The following is a 20,000-nucleotide window of genomic DNA, read 5'->3' on the forward strand; positions in this document are numbered from 1 at the left end:
AAAAAAAAAAAAAAAAAAAAAAGGGTCACGGCGCGGCCTCAGTGGGTTTGGAGGCGAGTAGGGCAGGGCATGTGCGAGCACGGGCGAAGGCGCGCGGGGTAGAGGGTGGAGGATCTGCCGACGGAGAGGAAAAAAAAAAAAGGTCGGAGAGAGATGGGCGGAGAATCTATCGACTGAGGTAGAGGGCGAAGAAGAGATGGGCGGAGAAGAAACACACGAAAATGAAGATGAAGGAGAAGAAAGAGGAAGAAGAGGAGAAATAGTATAATTCTTGCCCAAAGAGTGTAACTATCATTTAAAGAGTGCAATTTTCGTCTTAAAAAAGTATAATTTTTCTCTTAAAGAGTGCAAGTTTTCTCTAAAATAGTCCAACACTTTTCTGAAATATTGCAACGTTCTCTTAAAATATTGCAACTTCATCGCACGTGGGTGCCACGACCTCATCGCGCGTGGGCGCCAGTGGAGAAGGGGGGAGGTGGTGTGAGGGGTGACGGCGACGGCGAGAGAGAAGGTAGAGGAGGAAGAAGAAGGAGGAGGAAGACGAGAAAACGGAGGGGAAGAAAAAGGTGGAAGGAGAAGGGAATGAGAAATGGTGTAAATTTCATCCAAATAGTACAACTTTCGCCTAAAGAGTATAACTCTCATCCCAAAGAGTGTAATTTCTGTCTCAAAGAGTGCAACTTTCATTTAAAATAGTGCAATTTTTTTTTTAAATAGTATAACTTTATTTTAAAAGTGCAATTTCATCTTTCTCTTTCTTCTTCTATGATTTTTTTGTAGAAAAAAATATTTTTTATTTTTATTTTTTATTATTCTTATTTTCTTTCTTTTTATAATTTTTTTCTGGTCACGACTTCTCCCTTGCCCTCTATCGCAGTCATCGCCGTTGTCGGAGTCTAACTATTTTCCTCTCTCTTCCTCTCCTCTTCCTCCGCCAACTTCTTCGGCAAGCAAAACAAAAAACACGAGAAAAAAAAAAAGAGAGAGAGAAAAAGGTATAAAGTATTTTGGTTAGTTTGTCGAAAATTCGGACCGAATCTGTAAAATTAAAAAAGACGGTCCAATTTTGCAAAAGATCAAAACTTTTGGATTTTTCATGCAAATTGGCCAAATTGATTTGGTCTATTATATTTTTTTAAAAAAAAATATTTTTATTGTACTCTCATCTTAAAATAATATGATTTCCTGGATATAGATGGAATGACATAGCTGTTAATTATACAGTAAACTTTCTCCTCAACAACAGCCCATTTGTGAAATTATATCAGGTGTATAAACTTTACTGTATAATAATTTATGACCCGAACATTTTAAATTATTATGATTAAATCTTACAAGCCACTTTACTTTACTATATACTGATATGTTGTTTGTCTAAAAGTGGCGTGGTAGAGTTGTAATTGCTGACGCGGCAATAATTAAAATATTATATCACTTTTATATAATTAATATATTAATATTTAATCAAATAAATTAGAGTGTAGAATTTGATTGCAATACACTATAATTAAAATGAATATAAATTAAAATTTGAGAATAAAAAATATCAAGTTAGAGAACCAAAAGTGTAAATTAGTCAAAAAGATAAAAAAAAAAAAGTGGTTCTGGACCTAGAAGTATCAAGAACAATTAACAACATGTTTCCATATAATAGAATATTATATATTTAATTTTTAATATTTTAAAATAACGGCAATTGTTTATATACTCCGGAAAAGTTCTTGACTTTCTGATTTACTTTTCTTAGAACGCTAATATTGAAAATACCCTTTTACGTTCCAACCTTTTCAAATATTTCCCTAGAGTTAAATTCTGTTAATGAACTGTTAGCAATATTTGTTATCTTTATGATATTATTATTTTGCTCTTTCAAATATACCCTTCTACCGTTACCGACTTTTCTTATTTGCTCTTAAGTTAGGGGTACAAAAAGAATTTTGATTTTTAGTCTTTTCAAATATACCCTTCTATCATCACCAACATTTCTTATTCGCCCTTAAGTTAGAGGAATTCTACACTGTCACACTTGCACCACGTCATCAATAACAAGCCAATCACATTCTTTCTTTTCAAACAAAAGTACAATAAAAATATTTTTTTACAATCATGATGGGACATATATTCTTAAAAGGATTAATTTGATTGGTTTGTTACGCCACGTCACTAATATACCCGTTGCATTCTAGAATTTTTCCTTAAGTTAAGGGCAAAAAAAGGTATTTTAATTTTTTTAACTCTAGTAGATATTTAACTCATGTTTAACTTAAGTTAACTTAACGGGTACTAACTGTAGAGGTATTTTGGAATAACAGAGTAACATATGAGGGGTATACTGGAAAGAAAAAAAAGTAAGGGTAAATGAGATATTTTCAAAGTTTTGAGGGATATATAGGTAATTATTTCTTTAAAAGATGAGTCCGGCTGGAATACTATCGACAACACCAAACATTTGGTGCTACCGAGTTTTCCACCATTAGATTTAACCCTTTGACTATTTTCACCCGTTAGATTATACTTTTCAACCAACAACTTACTCAACCTTAAAACCTAATAGCACCAACAACTTGGTGCTATTGATAACATTCTAGCGTAGTTCTTAAAACATTATATATTTTGTAAATTTTAAAAATTTATAAATATATTTTTGTTTAGTAAAAAAGCACCATATATTTTACTTTAAAAGATTTGAAAATATTTAAATTTTGTAGAAAGCATAAGATATTTTGAAGTTTATTAGGGAAATGTAATATTCTCACTTTGCAGGAATATACATGTACATATTTCGATTTTTTTTTTTTTTTTTTGAGAGATAGATAGCACGCTACTTGTTTTGTTTATTTCATTTAGAAATAAACTTAGCTGAAAATATGAATCAACTAGGAATCGAACTTAGGTCTCGAGTACCAACCACCAAGTCCTTTGCCACTTGCTCTAGGAACGGTCGGTCATATTTTGAAATATTATTATTGATTATTGACTATAAAATATTTAAAAGATGACTCTTTGATAGTTTAAATTTTTAGAGATACACGATTATCTCATATGATATCAAAGCATAATATCAAAGCATAAGACACTGAGTATCAATCCAACAAACTAAATTTGTAGCATTTTTTAATATCATCTTGTTTAAGTAAAGTCTATATTTTAAACCAAGCAGAACATCTCCAATTCAGATGTATGAAAAAGTGTTGACTATAAAATGTTAAAAACATCATTTTTGGATAGTGTAAGCTTTTCGAAAAATATAGTTATTTCATAGTTACCTCTTCGACTTCTCATTAATTACTTTAAAGAATGTTTGGTTGCCTAAAAGTCATTGAAGTAAAAAAAAAAAAAAAATCACTTTTGTAAAAATGACTTTTACAAAAATAATTTTTAAATTTGATTGTTTCATTAGATATAAAGTGAAAAATAAAAAACTATAGCTTTGTGGTTTTGATTATTTGATTTTTTGACTATAAAGAAGTGAACATAATTTGATCTAATTTGTTTGTTTTCTAAATGGCTACACGTGCACTGCATGATTTATAATAAGAGAATTGATATTTTCATAGCTAAATTTAATATTGTCGGAGGAGATACACTATATTTAAGCATTGTTTAGACTTTTTTGCTCTGGTAATATCAAAATTAATTAAAATATTGATTGCCATTTGATAATAATAATAATAATATTTTTAATTCTAAAATGCCAATTTCAATTAAAGCCAAGGGTTTAAAATCAATCCCACCACTTCATATTGTTATCGTGTCTAATTTATCTGACCCGAATTCGAATTCAGATTCATTTAATAACTCATTATATTCTTTTTTTCAGATTTAGAATTTCGATTGAATTATTCAAAATTTATGTATAACTTTCAAATGAGACATCACATTAGGAGGGTATTTAAAAACTTAGCTCAAAATAAAATTCCAAACTTTGCGGGCCGAAAAGCTAGTTTGGCGCAACCCAACCCGATCCAACAACGTTTGATATGTTAATATATTTTTAGAACTAATTAATAATGTATTTTGATCATCCAAAAAAAAAAAAAAATTTTTGAAATTTGCGGATGAATATTCAATATTAATTATCCCTTATTCTATATTAGAGTTTTTCATTATCTTGACATAATTAACCAATCATATAACGCCATCTCATAGTCAAACCAAAATAGTGAGCGTGACACCAACTCAAATTTCCACCAAAAATAAAGTAAATTAAATAAAAAGACAAGCCAATCATTTTCTTTGACCAATTGATTTGACCAAATCCAAAGTCAACCCTTGATAACAAAAGTGTCACACTCAACAATTAATAGAGAGATGTAAAAATTCCAAATACTAAAGCTGCACAACCCCACCACCACTTCCCCAACATTGCACCACGGTTTCCCCGAGACTCCGGCGGCAGGGGCGGACTCGGTGGAGGCGGCGGCGGTGTGTTTCCTCCGCTCGGGGTCGGGGTCGGGGTCGCGTTCGCGGCGACGGTGATGTTGAGTTTCATGCCTCCTAAGCAGTGGCCTTTGATGTTGCAGAGGAAATAGTAGCTCGCCGCGCGCGTCAAGTTGACGACATCGTTGCCGCTCGCGTAGACTCGGAGCGGCGGGATCGTCTTCCCCCCGTCGCACGCCTTGTACGCGTCCTCCGTCACTTCATACGTGTTGTGTTGCCCCTTCACGTAGTTAAATGCTGCACGAAAGTTTCACAAGCAGTGAGAAATCGAATGTTCGTCATCTAACTAGTACTTTCAATTTAGACCGTCATGATTTGATAAAAGCAATAATTCATTTTACGAAGTTGGATGGTGTTTGGTTTCTTACTCAGAACATCGCCGACGGTGAAGTTATACTGCTCGGACCATTGCAGGAAGTCGGGGCCAAAAGTCCATCCGTCCGTGCCGCCCACCCTGTAATCTTTTGCGACAACAACGACAACGGGGAGCTTCGCAGAGATGGAGAGTAGAAGAAGCGCGGTGACGACGACGGCGGTGCAGTAGAACCCCATGGCTAAGGGATCAATATTGGATTGAAGAGAAGTAGAGAAGGGGCTTTTATCTATACCTAATATGTACATTTTTTTTGTGCAATATATCACCAAGTTGAGATTATGAATGTACTTTTAATTCCAAGTGGGGGTTAAATAATGAAGCTCATTTTAAAGTGTCTTTATATTCTATTATTCCATGAATTTGTATAGTTTGCACATTTGTTCAATGTATGAATATTTTACAAATTATTTTCTCAAGAAAAAAATTTAGGAGATTTTCCACTATTGGATCATTGGTACGTAGTAAAATATATATTCATTAAAACATTATTATTATGCCTGTCAATGGGCTGTTTTATTGTTCCTATTTAAGAGATAACGCATGATATGAACATACATCAATAAGCTAGTTATCGCGTATACAAATTGACTCATCAAATATATTATTGAATATATAAATTCTGAGACAGGCAGTTCTAGAATTATATATATGAAAAAATTATGTAATAGGTAAAAATTGGATAGTTAATTCGCTGCCACATAAAAGAGAGAAAATCAAATAAAAGGAAAAAACAAAAATCTTAACTTATCAATTATATTTTGAGATATGTTATAAGCCATCCATAATATATATTGCGTTTAAAAGAGTATAATACTGGTCGTCAGATCTCTTCAGTTTCATAAAATCGTGAATTCGATTTTTGACATAAATATCTAAAAATAATCAATCATTTAGTAATTAAAAATTAGGTTTTCAATAAATTTTAATTTGAGTTTCCATAATATTATGTTAAGTAGAGAAAACAAATTTCTGTTACTAATTACATGAATGTTACTGGGGCTATATTAAACTAGATTCTCATGGAAAAACAAAGAGGCCCTTTATCTTAGATATAATATTGTACATTTTATTTAATTCTCTTGTTCCCTAAATTAAATAATGTGGCATCTTGATAGGTTTAAGTAATATAATGCATAAGGGATCATCTGTACAAGGTGAAAATAAGATGATTTAATTAGTTATAATTAAAAATATCGATTTAATAAAAAACTGTATAGGGTGATTAGCCTTAACTCTTAAATATAAGCTTATGAAAATACCGTTCTCTGCAAGCTTAGGTTTTGAAGAAAACAATTATTTCTTTTTATTTAATATGGTATCAGAGTATGAGGTCTTCAGTTCCAGTCACCTCAGACTTCTAGCATAATTTATTTTTTTTTTCTATTTAATTCAATTTCAAGTTATGAGCCTATCAAAAGGTTTCGAGCGTAGACTATTTTTTTATTCAGAGGTAAACGGTTACTGTATTTAACTTTAACATTAACCCTCCCACTCATATGCATGGTAGGTATCAGATAAATTCTATCCACTGACTGCATAGATAACGAAATAGTAAACAAGCGTAAGCTATTAGAGATAAATGATTGTTTATTTAATTTAACATTAACCCTTCGACTTATGTGCATGGTGGATATTAGATAAATCATGCCACATGCACTGACTGAATAGATAACAAAATAATTAATAAGAATATATGTGCATTAAAGTGATGAATGTGGTAATTAAACTCAGGATCTCATAAAACAGAGAGGGTTTAGCCGTGGCTCTGATACTATATTACTGCAATTATTGATCTAGTCGAAATCAGCCCAAAATAAATTCCATAATTAATTAGTTGGGAACTCCTAATGTAATAGTTTAGCTAGCACTGATCATCAGCCGACCACTTCCATTTTAACGGTGGATGATCAACCATTGAATATCAGCTGCCCTTTTTTTTAAAAAAAAAAAATATACGGGCCGGGCCGTCATACTGGATCGGCCTGTAAAGCTGGGCTTAGGCCTCCGCGATCGATATTTATGACCTGGGCTTAGTCAAATGACGAATCTTGCTCACACTAAAGACGCATCGAGTATTTGTTTCATCGAAAGTAGAGAGGGGTGAAATAATTTTCGACTACAAATATTTATTTCTGCTGCTTGGTTTATTGTAATTAACTTCAATTTGGTTGAAACTCAAACTTTTTAAAATGTTGTAATTGACTTTGGCCCAACCCCAAATAAAATAATAAAATATTAACGCATCTCTCACATTTTTAGCTTTTATATCATTCACTTTTTGCTGAACAAACAATAGAAATGGAAAAAGTTTAGTCCCATAACTATTAAACAAACAACAGAGGGAAAGTAATTTTCACCTGAACCCTAGTTCATTTGAAAATTAACTTCAACTCGAGCTTTACCTTCAGTGAAACAAACAGGCGTTCTGTTTGATAGTAAACCTAAATAGAATTCAATATAATTCAAATAGAAGGAATTTAGGTGAATTCACTTAGAAAGGAAATTCTTTGTTTTGATTAAATAAGAATTAATTGAATTTTATTCCATTTTCTTGTTTGGTAAATCATAGGAATTTATTTCAATGTGACTACTTTTTTCGTTCCTTATTTTTGCATTAAGAATTTAAGGGGAGGTGTTTTTGGGTTATTTATAAATAGAGCTAAGGGAAAATGAATTCTCACTAGATCAGGCCTCAAATCATGAGATTTAAATGAGAGTTATTTATATTATGAGAAATGTTGCCAAATCCTTTCAAATGAATTAAATTCTCATTAATTTGTTATATCAAACAACAAATTTATAAAAATAAAATAAAAATTCCAATTCTTTACAATTCTAGAATTTAAGGTAGCCAAACAGGGTGCAAGTAAAATTAAATTTGAAAACAACTTGTTAACGCGTGTATGTATATTCGTACGTACGTACGTAGTAAATTTTACACTTTGCATGGAAATATATACTGTTGGCTTAAATAGGCCAGCATCCCGTCTTGTGGTGGTAGATCATGTTGAGCTGAGTCATATTCGAAATGACGTGAGGCTGTATGGGCCGAGTCACAATCGAGATCCGTAAGCGTTGTATTTAATACGTTTTAAATGAATTGATTGCATATTTCTAACCGCTCGAGCTTTTGGGATTAATAGTTAGCGCCAACGATCCGACATATACTGGTCGTGGCAATATATATTGTGGTGAAAAGTTTATGGCTAAATACCAAAATATATCTCAATTTAATTACTAGTCTTTTATTTTAAGGGTTGCAATTTATTATCCTATAATTAATTTTATCAAGTTTCTGTTTCACTGTAATGACCTGCTACTATTATGTGCAGAGATAAATGCTATAATTAATAAAATATATAAATATATAGAATGTAAAATGCTAAATTTTAACACCCTGTGGTTTTGTAAATTGTGACATTTTGGTACGTACTCTTTATAACTAACGATGTATATATCTTATTATGAAATGGAAATAGAACCATAAAATACTAAATATAGGTGTACTGCAGAAGAGGACTATGAGGAATGCAGTAAAGATGGTGTATGTACGTGTTGATCGGGTATTAGAGACTGTTTGATTACATATCTATATATAGTTATTTATAATTAATATAATATATAGAATAAAAATTTACTATACTGTAATTACTATATAAATTTAAATTGGCATTAAATTCCATGCGTTCGAATCACTACACAGCAGTTGAATACAAACGTCCACTGTAACAATTGTACAAGTTCAAAATTCGGCCATTCCAATTGCAGAACTATAAAGTTTTTTTAAATAAGATATACAACTTACCTCTCATATAATCACACATTTTTAAATAAAAAATTTTTTTAAAAAAATTAGATTAACCGTACGAAACCATAGTAATATATAATATTATAATAAATTAAATAATAAAATTTACAAATGTAACTTTTAAATTAATTATTTATAATTGAAAGTACTCCAATTGAATCAATCAAACAACATATATATATATATATAAGAAGAACGAGAGAGAGTGAGTGATTGAGTGTAGAAACATGGGATACAAAGCTTCGTTGGCCACCCATTGTTCGATGATAAAAGTCTTACAAATCGACGATCGGTCCCACCGTTTGAACAATCTATACCACTTGTTAAGTTTTTGAATAAATATTTCAAATATTTCACATCATTTGCCTAAGCATCAAGTCAAAAATGTAATTTAGGTCAATATAGCGTTTTCATTTAACAAGGCATAAAGAATCGGAAATCAAAATTGAATTTTGTTAGTAAAATTCTTAAAACTATAAAACAAGATCTAATTCTGATCTTGATACAGACTCATAACATCATTTTTTAAGAATATATATTTTCAAGGCCATCTAGTCAATTTTTAAGTCCACTGGATGAATAAAGAAAATACAAAATGTATGAACTTGATTTCTAAACCACTTCAAGAGATAATCAATCTTTCAGACGGATGCGATCTCGATTTAGAGCTTTATCATCGAAACAATGGGTGCAACACAGAGGGGAGGGCCGTTGCTATCAGATAGTATTCTAGCCAAACTCTCTTCTCTCTCTCTCCTCTCTTCTCTCTCTCTCTTCTATATAAAAATAATATATATTATATATAAGTTGATTTAAATACTACTAGAGTAAACAGCGTTACTACCGATTTTTCCGGATGATAGACTCCAAATTGACCGACCGTTCCGTTAAAATATATCTAAAATCAATATAAACACCTAGAAACATCAAGATATAGATCTTGGTTTTAAATAGTTTAAAAGGAATTCTAACAAAAATCAAATGATGTTGGAACTTTAACCCCGTTAAAACGAAAAAACTCTTATCACATTACAATTACATTGAAACGCCTTTGATCTATTGCAAAATGATGTCGAAAAGATTTAAATTTGATATTCTAAACACTGGTCAAGTGTATAGATAACACCACACCCCCACGGAGCCGATCGCAATTTGCGAAGTTCATCATCGAAACAAATCGTTAATAAAACACTCGTCATTAATTACTACCTGATAATATTCTATCTCAACTATATATATATTATATAATATAATTATATAAGATACATATATATAACCTATTATATGTATATATATAATATAAATAGACATATAACGTAAACGATATATTCTAGCTCAACTCTCTCTCTCTCTCTCTCTCTCTCTCTCTCCTCTCTCATATATATATATATATATATATATAGAGTTGAGTTAGAATACTATCGGTAGTAAACGAGCCGTTTTACTACCGATTTGTTTTCGATGATAGAGCTTCAAATTGACGATCGGATCCGTTAAATATGATCTAAATCATTTAAACTACCTAGAAATCATCAAGAGTATAGATCTTGTTTTAAATAAGTTAAAGAATTTCTAACAAAAAATCAAATGATTTTGGATATCTTTACGCCGTTAAACGAGGAAAAACCTCTTATCGATCATTACAATTACAATTTTGAAACCCTTTGATCATTAGGCAAATAGTCGAAAAGATTTGAAATTTTATTTCTAAACACTTCAATGGTATAGATCATGTTCAACGGAGCCGATCGTCAATTTGGAAGTTCTATCATCGAAAACAAATCGGTAGTTAAACAGCTCGTTAATTACTACCGATAGTATTCTAGCTACAAAATATATATATATATATATATATATATATATATATATATATATATATATATATATAATATATATATATAAATATATATATATATCGTTACAACTACTGCTTCTGTAACTACATGTATTTTTAACTATACTGTATATTATATGTTTATACCAGCTTAGTAACTCGTGCGATGCTATTGATAGATAATTAAAAAAAGTATAGAAAATATCGATATAAAATAGAAATAATAGCAATAAAAAAAATAATAATGAGGGGTGGGATTCATCTTGTTGTTGAACGAAGTAACAGCCGAAGAAAGAGAAAGGATTTGAGCTGGTTCGATGTGGAGCCACAAAGAAAAAGAGCAATTTTAAAAGAAATAATATATAGATATAGATGTAGATGTTTGTCGAGATTAGATAGTTTGTTTATGGGTAGTGCGACAACTATGAAATGTGGAGTTCGTAAACAGAAACGGCTTATTCCTGTAGCAAATATAACGGTTCAACAACTTCTTCTAAAAGCACTTTTTGGTTGTCTTAACCGCAAAGAAAAGGTCGTCTCTCATTGCCATGCAATTGAGGCTCCTAATATTCTCTCTCTCTCTCTCTCTCTTCGTCCCTTTCTCACTACACGAACAAAATCAGCAACCAATGTAAACCACACATCTGTATAGCAAATACTCTTGCTCTGGGTCACTCAATAATGCACCGAGTCCTTTTTGGTTAACTCAATAATAGGTTCATACCGATTATCTCTAGAGCATGTGGTAAAAAACTTGATTGTTAATATCCGATATCCAAATTCGAATCCTACTTGATTCATATTTTCAACTAAGTTTATTTTCTAAATAAATAAAATAAACGAAGCGGGTAGCATGCTACCTATCTTAAAAAAAAAAAATAATAATAGATTCATAGATTATGATGTTGCTTTTCTAAAGAATTATATTTTTAATACTTATATTCAACCGAATTTAAAATATTTTAATAAATTAATTAATATTTAAACTCAGGCGCATAACTATTAATCTAATTTACTGTTTGCGAGCCAATTCGATCGCACGCATTTGGCTCGAAATTGGCTCGGGCTCGACGTACTTGTTTAATAGGATGTTCAATAAACTACTAATTTTTAATTATTATTATTTGTAAAAAGATGGAACACGTATCTCGGGAGCCAGATTTTTTACGGATCGGGGCGGATTGAAGGAAGAAAAGAGTCTCCCACCTCCTGCTTCATTTACTTGGCAGATCGGGGCGGATTCGGGGCGGGTTATATTTTTTTATATTTTTTGTTCCCACTTACCACCCCATTCGGGGCGGATCTGGGCGGAGCTCCACCAACCCGGATCCATTTGCATCCCTATCCATCATTTTCTCTGCTATTTCCACTCTCCTACTTTATTTTATTAATTGTTTAAATTTGAAAATTTTAATTTATATAAAATACATAATTAGTGCTAATGAATTTAAATCTTATTATAGCCTAACTACAAATAGACCACAGTATATAAATTTTGGATCTCAACATTTTACTTGTACGAATCTGCATAATTTAAAATTACTTTTTGTAATAAAATTATTATGATCTAAGCAAGATAAATTACGCATTAAAATTATTATTTTACACACGAATTAATAATTTTTTTTTCAAAATTTAATTATTTTTTATTGCCGCATTAGTTTAGCTGCGTCATCGTTTGAAGCCAACCGTTGATCTCACGCTATCCCCCTACGAGATTATAACCTGCGCCCGGTGTACGGTGTATCTGTGTATCTCATGCGCTTTGCATATTATATGATTCCTGAGTGTTTTAAAGTTAAATTCTAATTTGATAAAATATAATTTAAGTAAAATTTAATTTAATACATATAATTAGAATACTTTAATTTTTATTTTAAAATTATGAATTTTAAAAACTTACTATCTTAGTACCAAGTACTAGGACTGTCAATGGGCCGAACACAAGCAAGCTGGTGTCATCTCGCGTTCGCTTGTTTATTAAACAAGCTAACCACGGCTTGGTTCGTTAAAGTATCGAGTTGAAAAATTCAATTCATATTCAGCTTATTTATTAATAAGCCGAACACGAGCTCCCTAACTCGTGTTCGATTCTTTAAGATTTGAGCTGAAAAAGTTAATTCGTGTTTAACTTGTTTATTAACTGAGCGATTGATTTCAAACTCATTTCAAGTCGAATGCGAGCTGTTTGGTAAACAACGAGCTGGATTGCCAGTTCTTTTAAGTACTGTCGCAAATACAAGAAAAAAAAAATAGAATGCATCAGTTATATTGCTGATGTGGTGTCACAAACTAATCAGATTCTTTTTTTTTGAATTTATGCATCCCATCATGGTTAATAAAAAAATATTTTAATTATATTTTTAGTCAAAAAATGCTATATAATTAACAGTTAATAGATAATCCGGTGTAACTTATTTATAGTACATTAATCTCTCCAAATAAAAGGCTTGAAAAGGACCATCAAACATTGTTCAAATTTAATAATTATACATATTATTATTATTTGGAGAGAGCTCTACGGTCACGGTTCTATGAATGCGGTGTATGAGATGTCATCGTACACCGGGTGCAGGCAACAATTTATATCCTGACACGTGTCATCCGCTTACCGGTAACCGCCATAGGCCGTCGCGTAACCGTACACGATTCATTTCCAACGGCCCCGGTCCGTAGATTCACCGCGAAACACCGGGAAAAAATATTAAAACTTTAATTACAATCTAAAGAAAACAATATTAAATAATTATTTTTGAAATTGATAAAATTGTTTTTAATTTTCAAAAAATTTTCATAAATTTTTTATAATTAAGTTAAAAAAAATAACTTTTTTCAGATGCACGCCACGTGTCTGGCGCCGACGCGGCGCGCACAACACTACTTTCCGACCATATGTCATGATGTAATCCTTACCGTCCATTAGCTACACCCGGTGTAGATGTAGCATTGCCTTTCTTTTTTTTTGGATTAATTTCATATAGGTCCCTACAAATATAGTAAATAAAAAATATATTTCTACAAAGTTCAACTTTTATATGTTATTTCTGTAAAAGTTCTGATGTTTCCAACTGTGTCTATAACGTTAGAATTCGTTAGAAAATTTTAGTTAACTATATGAAAAATACTTTACCCTGATTAAGTTTTTGATATTTTTACCTCTCTTATATTATACTGTTATATAGCTTTTGGAGGAACTTATTTGTGATGGCAAAATTGAAAATATAAATGGTTTTTAACTGTTCTTTAACGGTAATAAAATACACTAATATATTTGAAAATATTAGATTTACGTAGGAACAAAATATAAAAGTTGAACTTTATACGGATGAACCTGGTTTACGGAAAGGACCTTATTTCCCCTTAAGTCGGTTTCGGTCCCGTTTGATATTTCCACTCCCCCATTTTTTTTTTCAAATAAATAATAATAAATAATAAACGATATATAAGATCAAAATAAATAAATAAATAAATAAATAAAACCCCCGTCCGAAGGAAACGAGCGAACGAACGAACCCTCGTCCCTCCGAAACCGCGGCGACGACGACGACGAAGAAAATGGAAACCCCGCACCTCCTCCTCCTCTCCCCACCCCCTCCCCTCGATCCCACCCCTCCCCCTCCTCCTCCTCCTCCTCCTCCTCCNTGGCGGCTACTAGAGGAGCAGCAGCAGCAGCAGCAGCAGGAGGCGGCGCTCGCCGCCGCCGCCTCCCGCCCACAACTGCCTAGCCCCCCGCCGCCGCCCCGCGGCGGCTGAGGAAGCGCTACCGCGTCGTCGCCGATCTCTACGCGGCGTCTCTGCCGCTCCGGGAGAAGCGGAGGATCCGTACGCGGATTCGCAAGAGGTGAGCGATCGATCATCTCGCTAGGGTTTTTTTCTTCTCCCTTTCTCGTTTTTCCTTTAATCCCCTGTAAATAGTTCCTAATTTAGGCTGTGTTTAGGCGCATGTAATTAGGGTTTAGATGTGATTAAAAATGTATAAATTGTGGGAATAAATCGACGGTGTTTACATAATTAAGTAACAAATAATAAGTGCAACTTAATTCGCTACTAGTGTTTGTTGTGTTTTGTAAGAAATTTTAGATGATATTTGGGAGCAGTTATGTAAGTGTTACATAAAATCATATATCATATAATTAGTAAAGTTAATCATTTGTATATACTTACTACTCGAAAAGGATCATCATCTCAATCATCAGATTTGCTTTTCATCACTGCTTTAATTAAGACGATTTGAATACAAACCTTAATTCAAAAACATTGATTTGGATTAGTGAGGCATCATAATAATAATTTATTATTGTTATTATTATTGTTCCTGTTATATATATATGTTCTAAATCTAATAGTTAATGTTGTTAAATTTGGTAAGCTATGTGTTTATTACATAGTAATGTTATCTACTTTTAAGTTTGTTCTTAAAATCTTCTTAACTATCTCTCTAAAAGAGAGAGAGAGAGAGAAATGATATTACTAATGTTGTTGTATTGTTAATAAGTTTTACTATGCCTTCCAAATTGTACATATACATAGAGTTCCTTAATTTCTTTTAGAATTTGAAATTTCGAAAACAAATCATCAAAGTCCTTTACCGCTGACGCCGGGAACGGTCGGTCACACCCTATTCATTTTTATTCGCGTGAATCTCATAACAGCCTATCGAATTACATGAATAGTGTGATTTTACATAATATGAAAATGTGTATTATTCTTTTATTATCTACTGTTATTATTAATATTATTGTATTAGAGATGAGTCTCTTATAATTCATTCTTATATTATTGGTTAAATCAACGTGGGAGCTTGCGCTATTCATTTTTATCCGCGTGAATTTCGCCGTTGAATCACATAAACATCATAATTTTATCCGTAAGTGCGTATAAGCATTAGCAAAACTTATTATAATCATCTATTACTGTTATTAATGTTGCCCTATTGCAATTATTGCAATTATTAGTGGGTTTAACATTGGAAAGAAATTTAGGCTTAAACTCTCTCATGAAACCGAGTTTGTGTAACTTTTGGTGATGATTATTGTATATTATCAGGAGTTAAACGTACCAATATATAGGTACGTGTGCTCTCGTGAACGTACAATTCTGGATGTGAAATNCAAGTGTGACCAAAACAAAAATTATCGAGATTAGAGTGTAAATGTTTCATAATTATCCACTTCAACTCATTTTGATTAAAGTGTAGCATTTTGCTATGTTATAAATTTTGTTTAAACTTTACATAAAGATCTATTTTACAGTAGATCTTTATGTAAAATTAAAACAAAATTATCGAGATTAGAGCGTAAATGTTTCATAATTAATTATCCATTTCAACTCATTTTGATTTTAAAGTGTAGCATTTTGCTATGTTATAAATTTTGTTTTAATTTTACATAAAGATCTACTGTAAAATAGAGTAATAAAAGGATAATAAAAATTGTATGATGGTGAAATGATTTTTTTTTTTTTGTCTACAATTAGAATTAGTTAAACGTAGCACTTAATAAGAAAAGCTTCTACTTTTTTTTTCTTTTTTTTTATATCTATGTTAATTCCCTTTGCATTTTTTTTTTTAAGGAATATGCACAGAGAATTATCGTATACTTTTTTCTAAAAAAATTGCCATGCATTATAACACATAATAACAAGTAACAAATTCACTATACTATATACAATTTGTAACAATTAGCTGATAAAAGTTTTTTTTTTTTTTGAGAGATAGGAAGCACACTACCCGCTTCGTTTATTTTATTTAAAAATAAACTTAGCTGAAAATGTGAATCAACTAGGATTCGAACTTGGGACCTCGGGTACCAACCAGCAAACCTTTTGCCGCTTGCTCTAGAGACGGTCCGTGATAAAAGTTAGTAACTAGGGCATGGTTTCCTTTGATTACTAGGTCAAAAACGCGTGAGAGAGGTTAATTAAGTCATCTGAATTAGATTAGGAATGTGAATGGATATGAATTTCTAAAATTTCATCCGACATCGAACCTGATCCGGATGGATTTATTGGATGCTAAATAGATATAATTATAAATATGGATATAAATAAATAAAAATTTGACTTCTTTGGATTCAAGTATGAATTTTGTCTGTATCTAATCCAAACTCAAATTCGAATCTGAACACGAATTGATTTTATATTATATAATATATGTAATGTTTGATATTATATTAGAATTTGTATTCTAAAAATTTAGATTTAATATAAATATAATATTGAATTACAGTAAATAGAGATAATTGTTTTGATTTCAGTTTGGGTTTCGGGTACTTAGTCAGGTTCAGATTTGAATGTGGATTTTTAAAATCCATCGGATTTCGGTTCGGGTTCGAGTTTCGAATTTTTGGTCAGGTTCCATTTGTATGTGAATTTTTGAAATCAGTCAAATTTTGATTTGGATTTCGGATTTGATAGACGTGTTCGGATTGAATTTTTAAAAACTCGTCCCATATATATATATATATATATATATAGAGAGAGAGAGAGAGAGAGAGAGAGAGAGACGAGAGTAGAAGGAGTGAGCTAGAATACTTGTAAAAGTATATGTAAGTGTGCTTTTTAAGTTTTTTAGCATTGGATGAGAGATGTGAGGTTGAGATGATGTGATAGGTGGTGGTAGTGGAATAGGTTGGATCCAAGAACTATTAGAAATCAAGGAGTAGATCCAATGGCTAAAACCTAATAGCATCATGGGGTAATACTTGTAAAAGTATCTAGCTCATATTATATATATAATATATATATATATATAAATATATATATATATAATTATTATATATATATTGTTTTTTTTTTCTCTTTTTGGATATCTAGAGGTAGGGGTGTAAACCGCGTTGGACGGCCGTGGGCTGCCTGGCCCGGCATGACTGCGGGCCGGGCCATGGTCTGGCACTGCTATTGTAGCATCTGTCTTTTCAGGCTGTGCTAGGCCTCTTTTCAGTGGCTGACGTCCCAGCACGGCACGGGCCAAAACAAGCCTTGGCCTTGCCGGGGCGAGAAAAGGCCGGTGGCCCGGCACAACACGGTATGACCCACTTGGGCCGTGCCAGCTTGGGCGTAGGGTCTGGCCCTCCTCCCCAGGAGATCTCCTAGCAGACCTTGGGAGTAGTGGTTTTAGTCCAATAGACCAAAATTATTTTGGTCCGCAATTTTTTGTATATATATATATAGAGTTGAGCTAGAATACTCTCGATAGTAAACGGGACGTTTTACTATCGAGTTGTTTTCGATGATAGAGCTTCCAAATTGACGATCGGCTCCGTTGAACATGATCTATACCACTTGAAGTGTTTAGAAATCAAATTTCAAATCTCTTCGACATCATTTGCCTAATGATCAAAGGGTTTCAAAATTTGTAATTTTAATGGTGGATAAGAGAGTTTCTCGTTTAACGGTGTAAAGATATCCAAATCAATTGAATTTTTGTTAGAAAATTCTTTAAACTATTTAAAACAAGATCTATACTCTTGATCTTGATTACAAGACTCCTATCATCATTTTTTAAAGAATATTCATTTTCAGCCATTCATTTTTTGTTCACTAGATGGATAAAAGGATAATATCGAAAGTGCGTGAAATTTGATTTCTAGGTAGTTTAAATGGTTTAGATCATATTTAACGGAGCCGATCGTCAATTTGAAAGCTCTATCATCGAAAACAACTCGATAGTAAAACGCCCCGTTTACTATCGAGAGTATTCTAGCTCAACTATATATATATATATATATATAAACAAATATGGGCCTGCTTGGAGCACGGCCCAGCATGACCCGTGCCTTCCGGTCCGAGGGACCGTGCTGGGCCGAAAGCTATGGAGCTCAGACCCAGCACAGCTTGGGCCGAATTTGATGTCGGGCCAGCCGGGTCGGACTCTAGCCCGTTTCGACCCGGATATATGTGGGCCATGCTGGCCCGGCACAGCCCACATTACACCCCTATCAAGAGTTGTCTCTACTAATTAATATCTATATGGAGATCTAAAAAGCATGCAGGGAGAGACGTACGTTCCAGAATCAGCCAATATCTTCCAGAAATTCCTTCAAACTCATTTTTAAATCACAAATTAATTTTCTTTTCCCAGAAGCTGATACACTAATAAATCACCTTTTTTTTTTTTAAAGCATGTTTGTATGGTATCGAACCTCCGAACCTTTTTATCAGTGATATGAGATGCCAACCAACTGTTTTAGACGAACCTAAATCCTCGTAATCTTACTCTTGTAAAATATGGCATAACAAAATTCTCTCTGCTTAAAGAAAGAGCAAAACAACTTTGTATCAATTATGACTATACATTGTGCCATCATCTCAAATAAATCTAAAAGATTTAAAAAAAAATACTGTTGTACACCTCAATATACATGTAAATTATTACCACCCAAAAAATATATACAAAATTTAGGTTGAGGGATTCCTATTTTCCGAATACTATCAAAATTGGTAGTTTTTTTTTTAGCAATTTATTTAGTTTATATGATTCTATCGCATTATTTATGGATAACTTTATCTGCAAATTTATGTTTACAAAATTTTATAGCTGAACTCGATAATTTTTCTTAATAGCTAGATCTATTTGAAATAATGACAAAACGTAGGGAGATAATTAATGCAATTTTTTATTCAGGAGGTTAATTGAGACAAGCGTTAGTAGTGCTTTACCGTGTAAGGAGGTTTTTTATAATTTAGCCTAAAAATATATATAAAAATTGATATACCGGTGAAAAGAGTTTTTCTTTTTCTTTTTTTATTTTTCGGCAATGAGTGGCCGTGATCGGCCCAGCCCGTTTTGCGAAGAGGCCCGACTGGTGATTCCGGTCCGGCTACGTCGCGGGCTTTGGGTTGGTTCGAAGTTTCAACAAACCGATTAAATTTAAATGCCCGTTAAGTTGATACACAATTAAAAAACCCAATGTAGTGTTAATAGGTGGCACTGGTTTGATTAAGATATAATTTTTATAGTCCTATTGAAAAGCGAAATAAAAATATTTTTTTATATGCTTACGCCCCAACTTTAATATGTTTAACCAATCCTCTCTTTTCGCAATATCTAAGGTCCGAATTTGAATTCTGCATTCGAAATGGTATAGTAACCTATGGGCATCACTATTTATTTCTTATTAAAAAAATTTAGGGAGTGGTTAGTTGCGTGTAAAATCGTAAAAAATAGTTTTTCGTAGAAAAAAACTTGGAAAAAAAAAGTTTTTTGTTTTGTAGTGTTTGGTTTATAGGGGAAAAAAAGTTGTTTTTATCAATATTTTTTTGGTTGAAAGAGAAAAAATATTACTTTGTTTGGTTGGGTGGGAAAAAAAAATGAATGAAAAAAGTTTTACACGAATTGAGTTTTCATTTTTCGTGGAAAATTGGCGAAAAACGAAAATGCTTCATTTTTCTGAAATCTGTAAAAATATATAATTTCTTGAAAAAAAAAATTTACGACTAAACAAACACACGAAAAATAATTTGCCAAGGTGAAAAATAATTTTCGATACATTTTATGGCGAACTAAACACATCCTTAGCTACAATGCTTTTAGAGGTGAGGTT

At 32.2% G+C, this 20,000-nt stretch overlaps 1 protein-coding gene across 1 annotated transcript; it reads right to left on the reverse strand.

Annotated features, from left to right (window-relative positions):
* On the reverse strand, window positions 4,278–5,116 carry LOC109727656 (blue copper protein-like). Its single transcript, XM_020257825.1, has 2 exons — window positions 4,809–5,116; window positions 4,278–4,677 (listed from the first exon to the last, which is right to left on the reverse strand). Exons 1-2 carry the CDS (start codon window positions 5,059–5,061, stop codon window positions 4,301–4,303), a joined length of 630 nt encoding a protein of 209 aa, XP_020113414.1. The 5' UTR covers window positions 5,062–5,116; the 3' UTR covers window positions 4,278–4,300.

This window comes from Ananas comosus, linkage group 22, assembly GCF_001540865.1.
Source record: "Ananas comosus cultivar F153 linkage group 22, ASM154086v1, whole genome shotgun sequence".
NCBI lineage: Eukaryota > Viridiplantae > Streptophyta > Magnoliopsida > Poales > Bromeliaceae > Ananas > Ananas comosus.

Bases quoted from the DNA above. Each gene is read 5' to 3' on its own strand.
- LOC109727656 (XM_020257825.1), bottom strand. From the start codon at position 5,061: ATGTACATATTAGGTATAGATAAAAGCCCCTTCTCTACTTCTCTTCAA. The intron at 4,678-4,808 runs GTAAGAAACCAA...ACTTTCGTGCAG, and splicing joins CACCGTCGGCGATGTTCTGA to CATTTAACTACGTGAAGGGG.